General features: G+C 40.2%; 1 protein-coding gene across 1 annotated transcript; it reads left to right on the top strand.

The window, feature by feature from the left end:
- The first annotated feature begins 29 nt into the window (after positions 1 to 29).
- Positions 30 to 17,764, top strand: plekho2 (pleckstrin homology domain containing O2). Its single transcript, XM_085463319.1, has 7 exons — positions 30 to 463; positions 6,723 to 6,872; positions 7,098 to 7,220; positions 9,683 to 9,787; positions 9,890 to 9,988; positions 13,104 to 13,376; positions 13,484 to 17,764. Exons 1-7 carry the CDS (start codon positions 455 to 457, stop codon positions 14,780 to 14,782), a joined length of 2,058 nt encoding a protein of 685 aa, XP_085319445.1. The 5' UTR covers positions 30 to 454; the 3' UTR covers positions 14,783 to 17,764.
- Positions 17,765 to 17,900: the final 136 nt, after the last annotated feature.

Below are 17,900 nucleotides of genomic sequence, written 5' to 3'. Positions count from 1 at the left end.
CACGGAGTGATGGCCGAGCTGTGAGTCTGCTTGTCAAAGGATGCTGGAGCTGCAGCTGCGGGTCTTGTTGGTCCGCTGCAGACGCAGACGCGGGGCCGCAGACGCAGATGTCCACTTTAACGCAAGCGTGCTGCGAGGATGCGTGGCTGCTGCACGCGCACACACTGCTCGCGTTGCTCCTCCTTGCAGATTTTTCAGTTCAAGAGTGTAAAGGGACTTTAACCGGAAACTACTTTTTTTTTCTTCGAACTTTTTCTGTCAGAAAAAAAGGAAAACGGGCCGACCCTCCTTGTCATAAACTGACTATTTCCTTATTTTTGCTCATTAACGTGTGCGCTGGAAATGTGTCAGCTGCCGGCCCGCAGGCGACAACTCAAGCGTTTTTGGTGAGAAAGGGCGACGTCGAGTGATTCTGGGCTAGTCAGCAGCCACATAACGGAGCCCAGTCTTTATCATGGAAGATGTGAGTAGTCCCTTGAGTCTTACTGCGTGTGCTGCCTGCCCTTGTTGTGCTTTTGTTTTGTGACAGTTTCACCACTTTTGACAGAAGCGTTGAATCAAAGCACCCCGTGACGTTAGAATAATGTACTTTGCAAAGGCGCGATCAGCTTCTGAGGCCCAAAGAGTGCTGGCAGTGTGAAGCTGGAGCACTTTTCATGGGAGAGTCATGCGAAGCAACAAGTTGTTAGGTGACGTTTCCAGCAGACGGGCTTGCCTGCTTCAGTCAACTGCAGTGAAAACGTTCTGGGGCTGGAAACACCTGTTCACCTGTCTCCACGTCACCGATCCACGGAATCTGCTCCTTCCAGCACAGAGTCAGGGTGGAAGGACCACAGCCAGGGCAGGGCGGCTAATTCCACCCACAAACTGACCGCGTTAATGAAAGAGCGCAGAGAGAAAATGTGGAGCCTTTCAGAGAGAAACTCTGGTAAACGCGATTAGCGGTTCATCACTGGCTGCCTGGTTGGTTCTGGCAGGACAGCAGCAGGACATGCCGAGCCTCGCACGGCTACACAAACAGGATAAAAAGGCAGAATAGAATCAAACGGAAGAAAGTAGCTGAAGTGTACGTTCGGCAGTTGTTCTCTGAGTTTTAAGGCTGGGTTAGTGAGGGCCTCTCTTATCTTAGTACGTTATGATTTATGACAACCTGCGGCCGCAGTCTCAGGATCAGATAGTCTGGTCATCTGCTGAAAACTTGACGCTTTTCATTCAAAAACATCACAGTTACCCAAGTCACAGTATTCTATATATGACCTGCATACCTCAGTTACATTTGGGCATTTTGAGGAAGCCAGTTTACCAGAATAGGGAAGTCAGAAAGACACATACTATGTCAACTACTGTATGTAAGGAACTTGTTGTGCACACTTAATGCATGTGGTGCCACGCCCTTTGAGTGGGATTCATCAAAAGTATGCTGTTTGTTAGCTGCTCTCTACCTTCAGTCTACAGTGTCACGATTAAAGCAGCAGCCTCTCTTTTGCAATCTGTTCAGTCTGGAATTTGCAGTGCTGATGGTGAAATCAGTTAATGCATTTGAAAACATCAGTGTGACTCTGTGGCGATCGTCACATCCAGCTTGGCTCGGGTTCACTGAGGAAGACGCCATAGAAACTGCCTGAAGTAGAACTGCTGGAAGATTTAAGAATGTGTCAGAGATCAGTAAGATTTGAGTCCTACATTTTCACTGTGTGGGCTAGCTTCACTAAAGGTTGTCTCTAGCTCATCAGCGGGTCACTCTGTGATCTGCATGTAAAGCAGAACTGAAACGAGTACATGGGCATGTTTATGCCTGGAGAGTCCCACCATGTGACTGTGTTTCTGTATTTTTAATTTGCACTTCCCTGCTCACCTATTTTCTTAAACTTGCACCCAGAAAGCGTCACAGCCCTTCTGTGATGACCAATCGCCTTGGCTCTGAGTCATCTACACTCTCCATTCCTCTCTGACCTCGTCAGAGAAAAGAAAAGAAACTCACATTGTTGTCGGGCAGAAAACAGCTCTCTCTCATCATCACAGTCAAGCTTTCTTCCCTACAATGGATGAATGTCTGCACACCATCATACTTTGGGTCCACCTTTCATAGTAAGCAATGGACAATATGCTGTTTCCATATCAAGAAGGGCATAAACCTCTTTTAAAACACCAGCACAAAACATACCAGGACATCAAGGATCTCATATTGTGTAAGTTTAATTGTAATAAAATGTAAGGAATATTTAATACTACGAGTGGCAGCTAGCCGACACTGATGCATACAAAAAAGAGGCCCGATTCATAACTATGAGTCTCAATGATATGTAAGTCATTAACAGTCATAAACACAGCCAGTGTACTGGCAGATAAATGCTATAACAGGAGGTGTTGGACTGGTGCTTTTGGTTGCGCTAATCTTTGTTTGGAGAACAGTGAGTCCAGAGTGCATTACAGTAGTTTTCATCCCCTGTATTCAATATGAAAAATACATTTGTAATGCTAATGAGAAGCAGTACATTTTTTTTTTTACTATTTACATTTGGGAATTCATAATGAAGAACTGTGTGCACTAATATAGCATGACACTTTATTATAAACACAAGACTGTGGGTGTTAATGTGCTATGTGTCACGGCTGCAAGAGTGTTCTAAAAAAGGTGTTGTCCCCATCATCTTTTACTTCTTTGGCCTACAGAATATCAGCTGTTCTGCAGAGTTTTGTGGCTCTTTACCATAGAAAGTTGACTCAGTTTTCACTAGAAATAAAGAGAGATGCTGCTTTGCAAACACTGACTAAAGAGTAAGGACCACAAAGTGGAAATTTTTGTTAGGTCAGTTGCTATCAAAATTTTAGGACACCACTGTGGTCTGTGGTGTTATATGTACACATATATATATATGTTATATATATATATATGTAGGCCTATAAATTAGGTTTAAATCTAGAATGGACTGCAATTTTATACAATAAGTTGACTTATTGAATAATAGTGCTACACTGATTTCTGATAACACTGATAGTGTTATTCACTCTACAGTTGTGTGTGGAACCTACTAAGGCTTAAACAGTGAAGCTGCACCTTTTTAAACTTCAGACATGTGGTAGGTACTCGTACTGACTGGCTAATTGACTTGCTAACAATATGTTCTGACCCCCCCCCCCCCCCCTCTCTCCAAAAAAAAACCCAAACAAAAAACCCCCCCCCCCCACTTAACCCTGCTGTCTTCTTCCAGCCTGTCGGGGGTTAAAGTGTGAGTTGCGCTGAGACTTAAACTGGGAATGAATGCCAGATACACCCTAAACTTAAAGTACCACTTCCACAAAAGCACCTACTCTGTTTTCTAATCCTCTTCTAAGACCCAACTTGCATGAGATACCTTTGCTTAGTATCTTGTCACTTTGTAACTGTACTATAATTTATCCCTGCATGTTTTTTTAACAGAGCGATGGTAGGTAGGTGTTGATCCATTTTTGCAGCAACCACAACACCACAGATAGGAGAGGTAATAGATCACAAGCATGTGTGGGCAGTTTTAGGTAAAACATTGTTTCGCGTCTGACTTCCTGTCTAAGTCCAAAATTGGAACTTTGTAACTTACCATCTGATATCATAGTGCAGAGCTGCAGCAGTCGGCTCAGGCTTGAGTAATGGAAACCTTTCTGTGTTCCAAGGGTTTGATCAGCCCTACACAGTAATTCCATCCAGGAGCACCAATGACTATTCTAGTTGTGCTATCACTTTATTTTGAAAGCTAGCTTTTCAGTTTTGCCCTTTTACCCTTCATTTGCTGCTGCGGTGCTCTTCACTAAGATAAGAGATACTCTGAGTTACAGTAAAAGTGCTTAAGAGTGCTCCCACTTAGCCTAACCCATAATAAGAAATCTTAGATTATTTGCAGTTGGAAGAGGATCACGGTTTAAACTGACCAAACATTTCCATGAACAAAATGTTGCTCAGCAGTATTTAACCTTCCTGCCTTCTTGGGACCTTTTTGTGCCACTGCTATGTGTTAAATGGCTGCCATTTCCACTGTGTTCAGTGGAATATAACCAAACTTGCCACAGGATAGTTTTTACCTGTCAATGTTAATATTCCAGTGTGAATTCCTTAAATCAGCCTAAAATGGCTGAGCAGCAGAAATCCCCACACCCATCACCCTGGGGACCATTTTCTGCCCATTGACTTCCATTATAAACGCTATTTTTCAACCCCAAATTATCATCATATGATTTTATTTTTTCTTCTTTTCTTGGATGTCAATGAAGACTCAGGGCCTTGAAGTTTTAATTTTTAAATTGCAAAAAAAATGCAAAAAAAATAATGGCAGGTCAAAATGTATGTTGGTGCCAATCTTTGGTCCATCTAAAGGCCTACTTATAATGACAATCACATATTACTTCAACTGGTTTTTTGTGGAAATATTTAGTTTCGTTTTTTGGTTTTTGGGGCTTATAACACAGGGCGCTCATGTAATAACACTGGGATTTGAAGGGTTAAAACAACGAAAATATAATTAAAACTTTACATGAATATTTCAGGGAGAAGTAGTTTTACAAGGTTGGCTAATTTAAAGTGGAATAAGATATGGATATATGGTCTTTTTATGGCGTGGCTGAGAATGGTCCCTAGGGTGATGGGTGTGAGTTTTTTAAAGGATGGCAGGAGGGTTAAACATTATTGCTCAAAGTTTAAACATTGAATGTCATCTACCTGCACTCTACATTCAGAAGCACCTTAAAAATTGGCTTAAAAACTAGGATCAGATTTATCACAAGGCTCCACATTCAAAAATATTGGCATTTTCAACATGGGATTGAATAGGAATGGATAGGTTGGATATCATTTCCGACTTAGAAAGCTGCACGGTGTGCCAGACCACAGCTGATCCACTGAATTCTGTGCCGTGTTGCTGTGTAATACCCAAAGCATGAGCAACAGCACACAGGTTTTTAAAGCCAGAAAAAACCATGCACAGAGGAAGTTAACAGCAAAGTGACAGCAGCGTTGAGGTATTTCACCTTACATACACCAGCAGGTTTTATTTTTGAGTTTGCAGTAGTTGCTAATTTCACCACAGTCTGTGGTCAAATCAGCCATCTACTTATCTACAACTCAACCAATCTATGTCTAAGTTGAGTCTGACTTTGACTTAAATATCACATAATGACCCATAGTTTCTTCCTCACACTGGAGATTACACAGTTTTTAGCGCTAGTATTGTCTCAGCAGTCTGTATAGGAAGACACCTGACAGCAGATGTTAAAGGTCTGCACGTCTGCAAGCAGTCTCACTTGAAACCAAAGGTTTGTTCTTAAGAACTGTCCAGTACACAGTGAAACGAGACAACATTCCTCCAAGAGCTTGGTGCTACAAATGACATATAACAGACAAACAACACGCAAAGTGCAATGTGCAAAAGTTGCAAAAAACCAAAACAAAGACAGTGCAACAGCCAACAGAACAGAATGATACAGACACAAGACAGTGCAGGCACAGCAGTGCAATAGAAATGTGCAAAAGACTGAGCATTGTGCAAAAAGTCACTTTGTGTATAAAGGTGTGTGTGTGTCAGTCCAGTCACCGAGTGTTCAGGAGTCTGACGGCTTGGGAAAGAAACTGTTTCGCAGTCTGACAGTGAGGTTTTGTGGATGCAGCGGGTGCTCCAGGTGTCTGTGGTGGGGGGAAGAGAGGCTCCAATGATCTTCTCAGCTGCTCTCACAATCTGTTATACATCTGTATCAACTTGAGAGAAAGGCAGATGTGAAATGTAAAAGTGAGGTCAGAGGTCAAATATGATATTGGATGCAAACTATAATGTGATATTTAGATTCCCATTTTCCAGTGTCATTTCCCAAATGTCCATACAAACACATTTTTTATATAGCTCTATATAACATTATTATCAGGAGAGGTCAAAGCGATCCTGTTAACATTCAGAATGACATACAAATGCTACCAAAAACAAAACCTCCTTGGTGAGGGTGATATCCTCAGTGGTATGACTCAGTTGCCTGGAATAATCCAAATTCGGTGCACTGCACACTGTTGTTTGACGACTCTTGTGCCTCTAATAATGACTGGAGTGTCCTTTGTGACGTCACTTGTAGGAGCCCATCCAGAAAGCTGCCGCAGTATTCTCCTGGATGGTAGTTGTTGCCACTCAGACGATGTCACCACATAGGTGCTGATATATGAGGAGAGCCCTGCTCTCAAAAACCGACATAGATGTAAAAGTTGGATTTAAGAAATAAGTACATAAAGTTTTAAAAACATGTTTAGAGCCATCTTCTGTCATTGAACGTGACGCCATGTGATTGGTTGGTTGCAGCTGATAGACATATTAGTTTATGTTTACTAACTAGTGACAGAATCGACGACGCAGAGGAAAATGAGGACTCTACAAAACTCCAGGAAAAACAGCACTTTTATCACATTGACACATCCAGGCTTCAGTATCTTGACAGTTTCTGTGGGCTGTGGGTGACAAATGACAGTAACACTACTTGATATAACCTTTAATATGTGCTCATGCTAATAAATCACTTTAGTTGCTCATAAATTTGGATTCCACGTTGGTGAAAATGTGCAGAAGAGAATCAACACCTCTGTTCTTTTCCTGTACAGGTATATTGTACGACCGTCATTTAGAGCAGTGATAAAATGAAAGTGAATATAATTGTCTGCATCCTGCAAGTATGCTGGTGTGTACTGAGTGTGACTTCCTTCCTCTGTATCAATACAGGGTGCAAAAGAGGACCCAGCCCTCCAGAAAGAGCCTAAGTTCCTGAGTAAGGCTGGCTGGTTGAAGAAGGGCTATGGCAGACTGCTGGCAAGCTATAAAGACCGCTACATCCAGGTGGAGAAGACAGAGATTGTGGTGTATGAAAATGAGGTATATAAAGTTTCAATACATCGGGTGTGAGAATATGAACTTATATCAATATTGCCATTTAATTCTTGTAGTCTTGCAGCTGTTAACTTTTATTTAACATCAGATAATCAAGTAGATGGTCTAATTTCTCTCTTGCTTGTTGATAAGATAATAAGCTAAAATGATGTTGGCTTTATCCTTAAATTATACACACAAATTTTCAAATATCAGTCATTTGTGTTGCAGGACCTACAGAACTGCTTGGAGAGGCTTGACCTGGAAAACTATGACAAATGTCATGAATTAAAGAGCCCCTTCACGAAGAAGCAAAGACTTATACTCATACGATCGGCAAAGTCCACAAATAAGGTGAGAGAAGAGTCTGTCTCTCTATCTCTTTCTGTCCCTGTCACAAACATGTGTCCTGCCTGCACAAAGAACACGTTGTAGATCGTGGTGCAGGTAAGCAGCAGGCTCAGATTAGTGGTGCTGGTTGCAGTGATGCTGGTGAGCAATCCGGTTGTTCAGTGATGACGTGACGAATCCTACTTCTGGGTCTAAAGTAGTCTGCGTTTAATATGGCTTTTGTGTTGTTAACATGTTTAATGTTTTGTATTTTCTTCTATTTAATCTCAAAAAGCTCCTAAAACAGTCAGTGATCACTGTTGACCTCCCTCGGCTTTTATTACCACTAATCATTTATTTAAGCTCAGTTTTTAAAACCTTAGGATGTAGCTACAGCCCAGCCCATGCAGCAGTATATGAACGACTAACCTCGTATTGTGGATGGATTATCTCAGTTGTTCTCCTGGCTGAAGTTTGGTCCTTTTACAGCATCCTGCCATGCGATTACATTTGTTCCTGACCACCGAGAACACTCACATTAACTTTTATCAGTGGAAAAAAAGTTAGCTTGTTTATATTATGCTAACATAGCTGTGTCGCTAGCGGTCACGTAGCACATCATTATATACCAGCTAGCCCAACTTCAGTAACCCTACAAACGTCACTGCTGTTTAGTTTTCTGTCTTCATTTATGCTGGAAGTGATAACAGAGCTGTACGTTTTAATTTGTTTCCAAAACCCCGCAGTCAGGACATGCTATATTGTATTTAGATAGAAGCTAGCGAGCTAACTCCCTGCTAACTTCTAACTCCGTTAAATGTCATAAATTCCGTTTTCATGGATGCCTGGATGTTAAACTCAATTGTTACACCTGGTAGAGCAGAACGCTGATCATTTTATTAAAGATGAAAGACTTCAGACAGTTTTTCAACTCTCAGTAATGCCATAGTGATCGTTTGATATATGGACCTGCAGCGGAGTTTAGACCCAGACACGGCTAGTGACGTCAGACTGAATGACCGGATAGCCTGCAGCCAGTGATGCGAATGAACAGCGGGTCACGGTTACCAGTGCTGTCACAAATGGCTCAGAATGATATGGTGGAAGCTGCATCCAGTTCTCCAAAGGCTGATTTGATAAATGATGAAGGAATATGACAGGAAAATGATATCAAGGACTGCTTAGACGCTGGCAAATGTGATAAGTGGCTGAAAATCAAGGTAGCCGGCAGACGAGAGGAATGACAGTTGAGGCTGCAGGTAGTTTTTGGTGTTTCACAGTTCTCAGACATAGTGTCACAGGACGAGCATCAACAGTCATACTCCCTACAGGAAATTTCCTATTTTCTAATAAAACCTTTGGGAGTTAGAGAAGTTAGAGTTCTTTTCCTGATCTGCACATGTTTATTAAACCTACCGTATTTTTCGGATGACAAGGCGCACCGGATTATAAGGCGCATTAAGCGAAACAGATAAATTGATAAGTCAAACTTTACTCAGTCATTCTTCTTGCTTCCTCCACTTCTGTACCATTGATTCATTAATGTTGAATTCTCTGGCAGCTGCTCTATTCCCATGTTGTTGCAGTATATTAATGACTAACCTCGTATTGTGGATGGATTATCTCAGTTGTTCTCCTGACTGAAGTTTGGTCCGTTTACAGCATCCTGCCATGCGATTGCATTTGTCCCTGACCACCAGAATCCCTCACGTTAACTTTTATCGAGTGGAAAAAAAGTTAGTGTTCGTCCTCCAGCTTCACTGTGTTTATGTTATGCTAACATAGCTGTGTCGCTAGCGGTCACGTAGCACATCATTATATACCAGCTAGCCCAACTTCAGTAACCCTACAAACGTCACTGCTGTTTAGTTTTCTGTCTTCATTTATGTTGGAAGTGATAGCAGAGCTGTACGTTTGATTTTTTTCAGAAATCTCTCAGTCAGAACGTGCTATATCATGCTTAGGTGGAAACTAGCGAGCTAACTCCCTGCTAACTTCTAACTCCATTAAATTTAATAAATTCTGTTTTCATGGATGCCTGGATGTTAAACTTAATAGTTACACCTGGTAAAGCAGCAACGCTGATCATTTTATTAAAGATGAAAGAATTCAGTTTTTAGACAGAAGCTGACGGAGTTTTGGACCCAGATGCCTCCGTGAGGCTCCTGACGTAATGCTCCAACAATCCATCAAGCAGTGCGGCTTCGTAGCTTAGCAAAGTCGTACTAAAACATTTTTTGACAGATTTTTGAGCGCCATGTACCACATAAAATCGGTTCATGGTCAGTAAGCACAACCAGAATTCCTACGTAAGGGCCTGTGGCCTAAATAGATTATTTCTTATTCTTAAAAAAAACACAATAATGAGCACAGTTTTTAAAAATAGAAGAAAAAACTGTCAATACTCCTGTTATTGTGTCGCAGATCTTCTGTTCGATTATCTACCTTAGTTTGAGTTGACTATTGTCTGCTTCATTCATTCACAGGTCCATGATGTTAAATTCCAGGCTCAGACAGTGGAGGACAAGGAGGCTTGGATTAAAGCCCTCAGTGATGGCATTAATCGAGCAAAGAATAAAATTTTTGATGAGGTAAACATGCGATAGAGCCATAAATTTATCTTAAATCTTGTCTTTGTCTCGGTTTTAATAAGCATGTAGTTTTAAAACTCAAATTATTTCTTATTTTCACAGGTGAAGATTGATCAAAGCAGCAACTTAGAGCACGTTACTCGAACAAGACCCAAAGGGAACCGCAACCGGCGTCCACCGACCAGGATACACATGAAAGAGGTGCGTGTCAAATTGAAATAGTGCTTGTAGTATTGTTGTAACGTGTCTTTTGTTTTAATTTGCTCTTAATACAAACTTTGCTTCCGTGGTTACCTGGGTCTTTGATTGATTTGTATTAACTGACATGAAACCCACATCGTAACTAATCAACGTAACTACATTACTAAGGTTGTGTTGTGTTAAGATGCAGAGCCAGAATGAATGTGATTAGTAACGCCAGGATTTACCTGTTATTTAAAATCAAAAATGTCCATGCTGTATGCCACTGGATGCTATATTCTAATAGAAAGGCTATTTGTTTGGGCCCAGTACATTAAAAATAAGCTGCCAACCGCAGTGAGTTAGAATAGTGAGTCACTGTGGTTTTAGATAGATTTATATTATTTAAATTTGATATCATATTGACCATTTATGGTAGTAAGGGGCTTTGACTGCAGCTGTGCCATATAATAATGCCTGTGATAATATTGTTATAAATTTTTCACAATATCAATTTTACTTATATTGTCACAATGTCATTGCTTGTGCAACAATAACACAAGCCCAGCCATGTCTGAGAGTAAGAGCAACGTATCACCCTCTGATAATAATTTAGTACCTAAAAAGGAGCGACTCCAACAAGGCACAGTACTTATGCAAGAAAGGAAATGACTCTACCGAATGTCACTGAAGAACTGGCAGGTTGCATTGCATATCACAGGAAGCGCAGATAGTGGATGGAAATTACTGAGGCTTACATGGTGGGGTAGAAAAGCAGGCTCCTGTTTCTGTAAGCATGTTCTGAGTTAATTAACTCTGACATTGGCAAAACACCGAGTTTCCTGTTCCAAAACAGCCAATCAGAGCAAGTTCAATTAGCTCCGAGGATGTTAAGCATGAGTTAGGTGTGATTATCATTCACCATGGCAACATGTAAACAAAAAGTGAGTTTTAAGGTCATGTGATCTAAGGAATATGAACAAGTTTCAGTGCTTACCACGATATAAAAAGAGTCATTTTAATCAGCTTGGGCAACTTTGTCATCATCACAGACAGAATGAGTCTGACATAATACGTATCATTTTATTATATCCACGATCATCATGCAGCCAGCTTGAACTTTCATTAGATGAAGCTGAATCCTAATTTTACATTCATTTTGAATGTATTTATTCAAAATGTACATAATGTATATAAGAGAAAAGGTGTGAAGGAACAGATTAGACAGTTTGCTGATGGACCTGTGAGAGCAACAGACAAGAGGTGGATCCACCCTCTGCTCAGATTTATTCAATAAAAGGTTTTTCTGCACTTATTTATGAACATTTCATTTTTTCTATAATTCCAATAATAAAGAATTCAATTGTTTCTGCCATTATTAAATTAAATGTTTGAGATCAGAAAAACTTTAATGTTCCCAGTGTGAGTATTGATGATTTGATCTGATGTCAGTCTTCACTGATAGTTGCTGTTTCACATTTAACTAAAAAAAAGTTTTTTGAATGTAAGGTTTCCTCAGAAAAAGGCAAATATGTCACAAGTGCCTTGGCTTTTATAGAGCTGTTTGTAAACTGATCATCTAGATTTGACATATTTCAGGACAGTTTTGGAAGGATGACGTTTTTTAACAGATCATCCCAGAACAAAATAAGCCACTATAAACGGATCCAGGCCCATAACCCATAATCCTCTCCATTTCCTGGTTCTGGGTTGAATCTCGATCTGTGAACTAAAAAAGTGAAAATAAATAAATAAGGTCAGTTTGTTGGCCTACAATTTTGTTACTTGACTGGCATTGATGACGTATTGATGAATTTGTTTCCTGAAACTCTGGATGTCTACAAGACTGAGTCAAAAAATAATTAGTGTACTGCTTTTCCTAAAGCTTGCCTCTGATTTATGCCCTCATTACAATAATAATTAAAAAGGCTAAGACATTTTTTACCACAATGAATTTTAAGTGAAAGAAATACAATTGAAGTTCAGACTTCCAACTTTAACTCAGCAGGTTAAACAAAAAGATTGCATCAAAATGTGAAGAACTAAAGCATTTTTAAGACAACCTATTCATTTCAGGGGCTCAAAGGTAATTGGAAAAATTAGCTAACTGAAAATAAAATGTTCATTTCTCATACTTGGCTGAAAACCCTTTGCTGGCAATGACAGCCTGAAGTCTTAAACTCGTGGACATCACCAGATGCTGGTTTCCTCCTTTTTAATGCTCTGCAGGCCTTTACTGCAGCATTCAGTTGTTGTTTGTTTGTGGGCTTTTCTACTTTTTTCTATTCTATTCTACATGAAAGTAAGGTCTCTGCATCATGAAGATGATTGCATCATCAACTCACAGTGTTGGTCTGCATATCTCATCAACAGCTGTTTTTGTTTGTTTGTTTGTTTTGTTTTAATAATGAGGTTGACGCAGCATGGTTTTGGTGCAGCTGTGCTGACTTCTGTTTATTATTGTGTAGTGGAGACCATTCTGACAAGAAGGCACAACAAAGAGTGCTGAAATCTGCCCCCAAAATGATTAAAGTTAGACACAAATCACTGTACACATTTGTAAATCTTAGTTTATGTATGTGGATGATATCGTACGATACGGCAAATAGTTCTCAAATTGAGCAACATTCTGCAGTACAGCTTCCTCCATGAGGTGAATGTTATCTGAAACACTGGTATATTCTCCTGTTTGACACTCAGGTTCTAAACGTGTTGGCTAGCAGTACAGGTCCCTAGAATACCGCTGTGTCAGCTATCACGATCAAGCAGGGACTGTTTATCAGATAAGGGGGTGGAGTCTAATTCACAGAGTTCACATGGGGTGAAAGGAGAATAGCAAACCCAGTGAGGGTAGTGATGGTCTGTGAAGGCAAGGGTGTGTGATGGAGGAGGCAGCAGAGGCTTGTAAACAGATTATCATAAGGAAACTTTTAGCTTATTTGCCCACTGCTTGTCTCTCACCTTGAACCTACTGATTTAATTTGCACTACTCCACAAATCCTTGGTATTCTAGTTTGGCCTTGATCTTGTTCCCGTAGGTTCCTTAAATTTCCTGAGCTTCACCCTTAGGTGAACTCTACTCAGTTCTTTCCTGTCCGTGTGCTCTGTGTCATTTAATCGTATATTTTTCTTCTAGGTAGCTGATGTGTCATCTGATGGAATCCTGCGCTTGGATCTTGATCTTGAAGATGCCGTAATGCCTAATGGAGCACATTATGCCAATGTTGATGGCAGTGAGACCTCCAAAGAGAAACAGTTGGTGTCAATTACCGAGGAGGAAGCTCAGCCAGATCCAGACGTCAGTCCCCAAAAAAAGGTCATCAAACCTCCAATGCCGCCTATCAAGGAGGCTAAACCCAGCACAGCACATGAAGATGAACCTCAAAAGAATGATGGTTCAGAGAAAAAGGTATGTCAAATTTTTCTAAAAATTGTAATTGTGAAATGTTGTAACATTTGTGCATGTCTTTGTGTTTGGATATCATGGCCTTGCTATAATTGCTATATTATTTGAAGGTACCAATGCCCCCATTGAAAGAAGCAAAACCCTCTACTTCACCTGTTGAAGAAACTACAGAAGAGGCAAAACATGAGAAGATTTCTGAAACAAGTTCTGATGCCAGTAAAAAGGCAGCTCCACCACCAATGCCTCCCAGTAAACCCAGCTCTGTGAGTAATGTTGATGCTTTACAGTCCAAGCCACACTCTCACCCTCCTATGCCTCCATCCAAGGAGAAGAAGCCCTCCCATTCTGGCTCTGAGACAGACCAGCAGGTTGAAGGGATTAGTAATGAGGATAATGAGAAGGAAGATGAAAGTAGGAAGGAGACTATAGAAACAGCCGTGGAAACAGATGAGGCAGTGCAGCTGATTGCTAAAGAAACGTCACCTGATGTGAAAGATGATAAACACGAGAGTCACTGCACAGAAGAAACAGTTAGCAGCAACACAAAGATGGTATCTGACTGTGGGGAACAAATACCCACAGAGTCACTGAGAAAGAGTCCAAGTTCCCATCCAAAATTCAACAAAAAGCCTGATGAATGTGCCGAGCCTGACATACAGCGGATAGAGAGCACCTCGGCTAAGAGTAATCCTAAAGAGGGACCCGACAATACTGCCTCACTCAATTCTGTCGATTCAAAAGACGCACTGGCCGAGAGTGAAGTCCCCTCTTTGAATGACTCAACCACTGAGACCCTTACCCTGAGTCCACTGCTTTATCACTTGTCCGGGGAGAAAAAAAAGCAAGATGAGAAATCTGTAGACAGTGGTCAGCACTCAGATGATGAGAGTGAAGGCTCTGGAAGTCAAGACACATTGGTAGCTGCGACAGCTGCACTCAGGGGAAGCCATTCTGCTTTGGATGTGGTGGATGCTAGTGAGGACAGCATTCAGGTATCTGTTATTTTAAGACCAGCACAGGTCACAACAGTGCCTCAGGTTAGCTCTAAGAACATAAAACCCATCCCTCCTCTCAAGCCCTCAGCCAAGGGCAGGTCAGCCTCAATTGGAAATTTGCTGTCTGAATCTGATGTCTGTAATCAGATGAAAGAGTCTAGCAGAGGTGGAGCTGTGAGTGCTGGGGGTTCTAGTGATGATGTCATTAAACTTGAGACTGAAGTGGCTCTAGAGATGGAAAAGACAAGCAAGCTCTTGCGCAAAGTGTCCCAGGACCATGGAAGTGAAGAGGAGGATGTACCGGGGGATTTGCTGGCTGAGGCCATGGAGAAGCTGAAGAAGGCAGACCACGTCCTCAGGGAGGTCAAGAAACTGAAATTTGCAACAAACGGAAGCAAAAGGAAGAGTTGGTGAACGTCACACACTGACTGAAATTGACCAACTGATAAACCCTTTACCTAGACAGTGATAGTGCAGTCACATCATGGAAAATGTAAAAAGACCCCACTAAATACAATTTGCCTAAAAGTGAAGGGCCAGTGGTATTCTGTATCATCACAGATGGTCGTTTATGATGAGCTTATTCACTCTGTATGATCATGGTGTGCAGGCCTGACCTGGACACTGTACTGGATTCAATTCAGTTCAACTTTATTTACAGTACTGTGCAAAGGTTTTAGGCAGGTGAGGAAAAAATGCTATAAACAAAGAATGCTTTGAAAAATGGAAGTGTTTATCATTTATTTTCACCAATCAACAAAATGAAGTGAAGGAACAAAAGAGAAATCTAAATCTAGTCAGTATTTGGTGTGACCACCCTTTGCCTTCAAAACAGCATCAATTCTTCTAGGTACACTTGCAGAGTTTTTGAAGGAACTCGGCTGGTCGGTTGTTAACCACAGATCTGTGGATGCAGGCTTCCTCACATCCTTCTGTCTCTTCATGTAATCCCAGACACACTCAATGATGCTGGGATCAGGGCTCTGTGGGGGCCAGAGCATCACTTCCAGTACTTGTTCTTAATGACTGTGGCTGCGTGTTTGGGGTTGTTGTCCTGCTGCAGAATACATTTGGGTTCAATAAACAAGCATTTATATTTCTGAAAACGTTCTTTATAACAGTTTTTCACACCTGCCTAACACTTTTGCACAGTACTGTATATAGAAAATCACAACAACAGTCACCTCAAAGTGCTTTTAAGGTTTTTGAGCGTTATGCTTTTTAAATGCGCTGTGGTGTGCAACAGTATTAAAGAGGGTTTGAATGAATGGCTGGAATAGTCTGATGGACAAAACTGTGTTATTGTCGATGGTTTTGCTGCACTTGGAACTTTTTGTGGAATTATTTCTAATGGATGTTTTTCTGCAGCGGAAAGTAATGTGTTACTGTATTTTTTTTACTACTGTGTTTTCTTTTGTAGATACAAAATAATGGCCCTCATTACTAATATGTGCGTGGGAACAGCCTTACCCTATGCAACAAATGCACTGGCTGATTTTGTTCTTGCACGTGTTTGATAAATGATTTACTTTTGGTAGTCAATCAGACTCTAAATCAGCACGCTCATGCTTGCCGTGTGCAATATGCATAAAACATACAGCCACTCCTCCATTTCCCTGTATAAATAAATTAGTTTACCTGGAGGTGAAGTGGAAAATGCAGTAATGTCATGAGACAGCAGCCTGCACCGCTAAGGCAGAGACACACTCACTGTGACTCAAGTAAAAAAAGTTTGAAACTGATGTAAAAAGACCCGACAGAGTATAAGCAGCTGGAAAGTCTGTCGGCTCCACATGACAAAACTGACTGTATGAACGAACAAAAAAATTAGACCGCAAGTGATAGAAGTCTTTTTTTTTAAAATGAACAATAAGATAATTTTAGGGAGGATAAACTGATAAAAGACAAAAAAAGATCAAAGAAATACTGGAATATGTTGCAATTAAAAATGTTTCAATTTAGTATTTTGTTTTCTTTGCATACGATTTACTTTTTTATTTAATTGTAACTGAGCATGTTGTGTTTTGTAAAACTGTTAATATTACATGAAAGCAACAACAACAATAATAATAACAATAATAATGATAACAATTCTTAATACTATTAATAGTAGCTTTAGTTATAGTAGTATTCATTTCATTAAATGTCCTTCGGCAGCCATTTGTGTTTGTTTGTACACATGGTACTTCTTCATTTGTTTCTACAGTGCAAACAAATTCAGGTACGAAAATATTGATAAATCATGGATTTGTGTGTGAACTCTTGCTACGCACAGATTTGTCTGTGTGCCTTAACACCTTTAATGTTTCTTAAGGTAATTTTCTTGCTATCCAAAGGGATTTATGTAAAAAAAAAAACTGGAAGCATAGCATCTGGCTTTAGTCATCTCTTATGTTGTGAGCTCTTCTAGACGGATCAATGTTTCAAATCCAGGAGAAGTGTTGGTACACAGCAGGTCTTTGAAGGTTCTGTTCACCTGAGCTGTGAGGACTAACAAAGTATCGATGAATCAATGCTTTAGCCTCCTAAGACCCGAACTCTTTCATGGCAGCATTTTTAATTTCTCTTTGCTATTTGGGTTCATTGGGACCTGATGAATGTAAAAACAAAGAATTACCTGATTTCTTTTTTTACCTGATCCACATATGAGGACATCCGTTTTAAATTTCGATAGAACAGTGGGAGGATGACGTCCTCGTGAGTGGATATCAGGCCCTTGTAGAGCAAAATTTAGTATTTTGGTCTAGACAACCCAAAATGTGATGACCACATATGTGGACGCCAGGTCCTAAGAGGTTAAATATATAATATATAAATATAGGTTAAATATATACAGCTACAAATAAGCACTTCTGTTAATGCCTAAAAGCATTTCTAATCATTTGTGAACCTCAGAAGCTTTTTTCTCTCCTTTTCATTGGGAAGTTTTTGCTGACAAGTTGCTATTAGAGAAATTATACTTTAATCACCGCCTTCATGGTGTTTGTCACTGGTGAAGGTGAAGATGTACGGTGTAGGTAAGGATCTGTTCAGACTCTTAACATTGATAAAGCAAATAAAGGAATATTTTTACTTTACAGGGTTTTTTTTATCATTAGTAATATCATTTCATTAATGTACTGTATATTGCACAGAAACGCACTTAGAGCAGCTCTCACTAATGCCTATTACTATTCTCTAATACTTGTCTTTTGTATGGGGGGTATGTGCATCATTCTCCCCTGTCTGAATGTTGAACTGATTATTAATGAAGAATCTTCCGGGTTTTTCTAGTGGTAGAAATGTAATTTTTATGTCCTCCAGAATATGTAAGCATATTTTCATAACAGTAGATCGACTGAAGTTTTGTACTCTTTGATAAAGTTTGCTATTGCTTAAATAAAGATAAATGATTTACTTTTGTTGTTATGTCTTCAGTCTTACAAACCATTTGAAGCATTTATCAACAGTGTTACACATGCTGCACTGTAGCTTCCTTCTGTTATACTGTAGCCTGATATAATCATCCTGCTGAGGTGAGGGTTGAAATTTC

This window comes from Copadichromis virginalis, linkage group LG1 (genome assembly GCF_057382275.1).
Source record: "Copadichromis virginalis isolate Kocher_CV1m ecotype Utaka linkage group LG1, C_Virginalis_male_GT1.1, whole genome shotgun sequence".
NCBI classification, from domain to species: Eukaryota; Metazoa; Chordata; class Actinopteri; order Cichliformes; family Cichlidae; genus Copadichromis; species Copadichromis virginalis.
The sequence above is the reverse complement of the archived record's forward strand: the minus strand, read 5'-3'. Positions and strand labels throughout refer to the sequence as shown.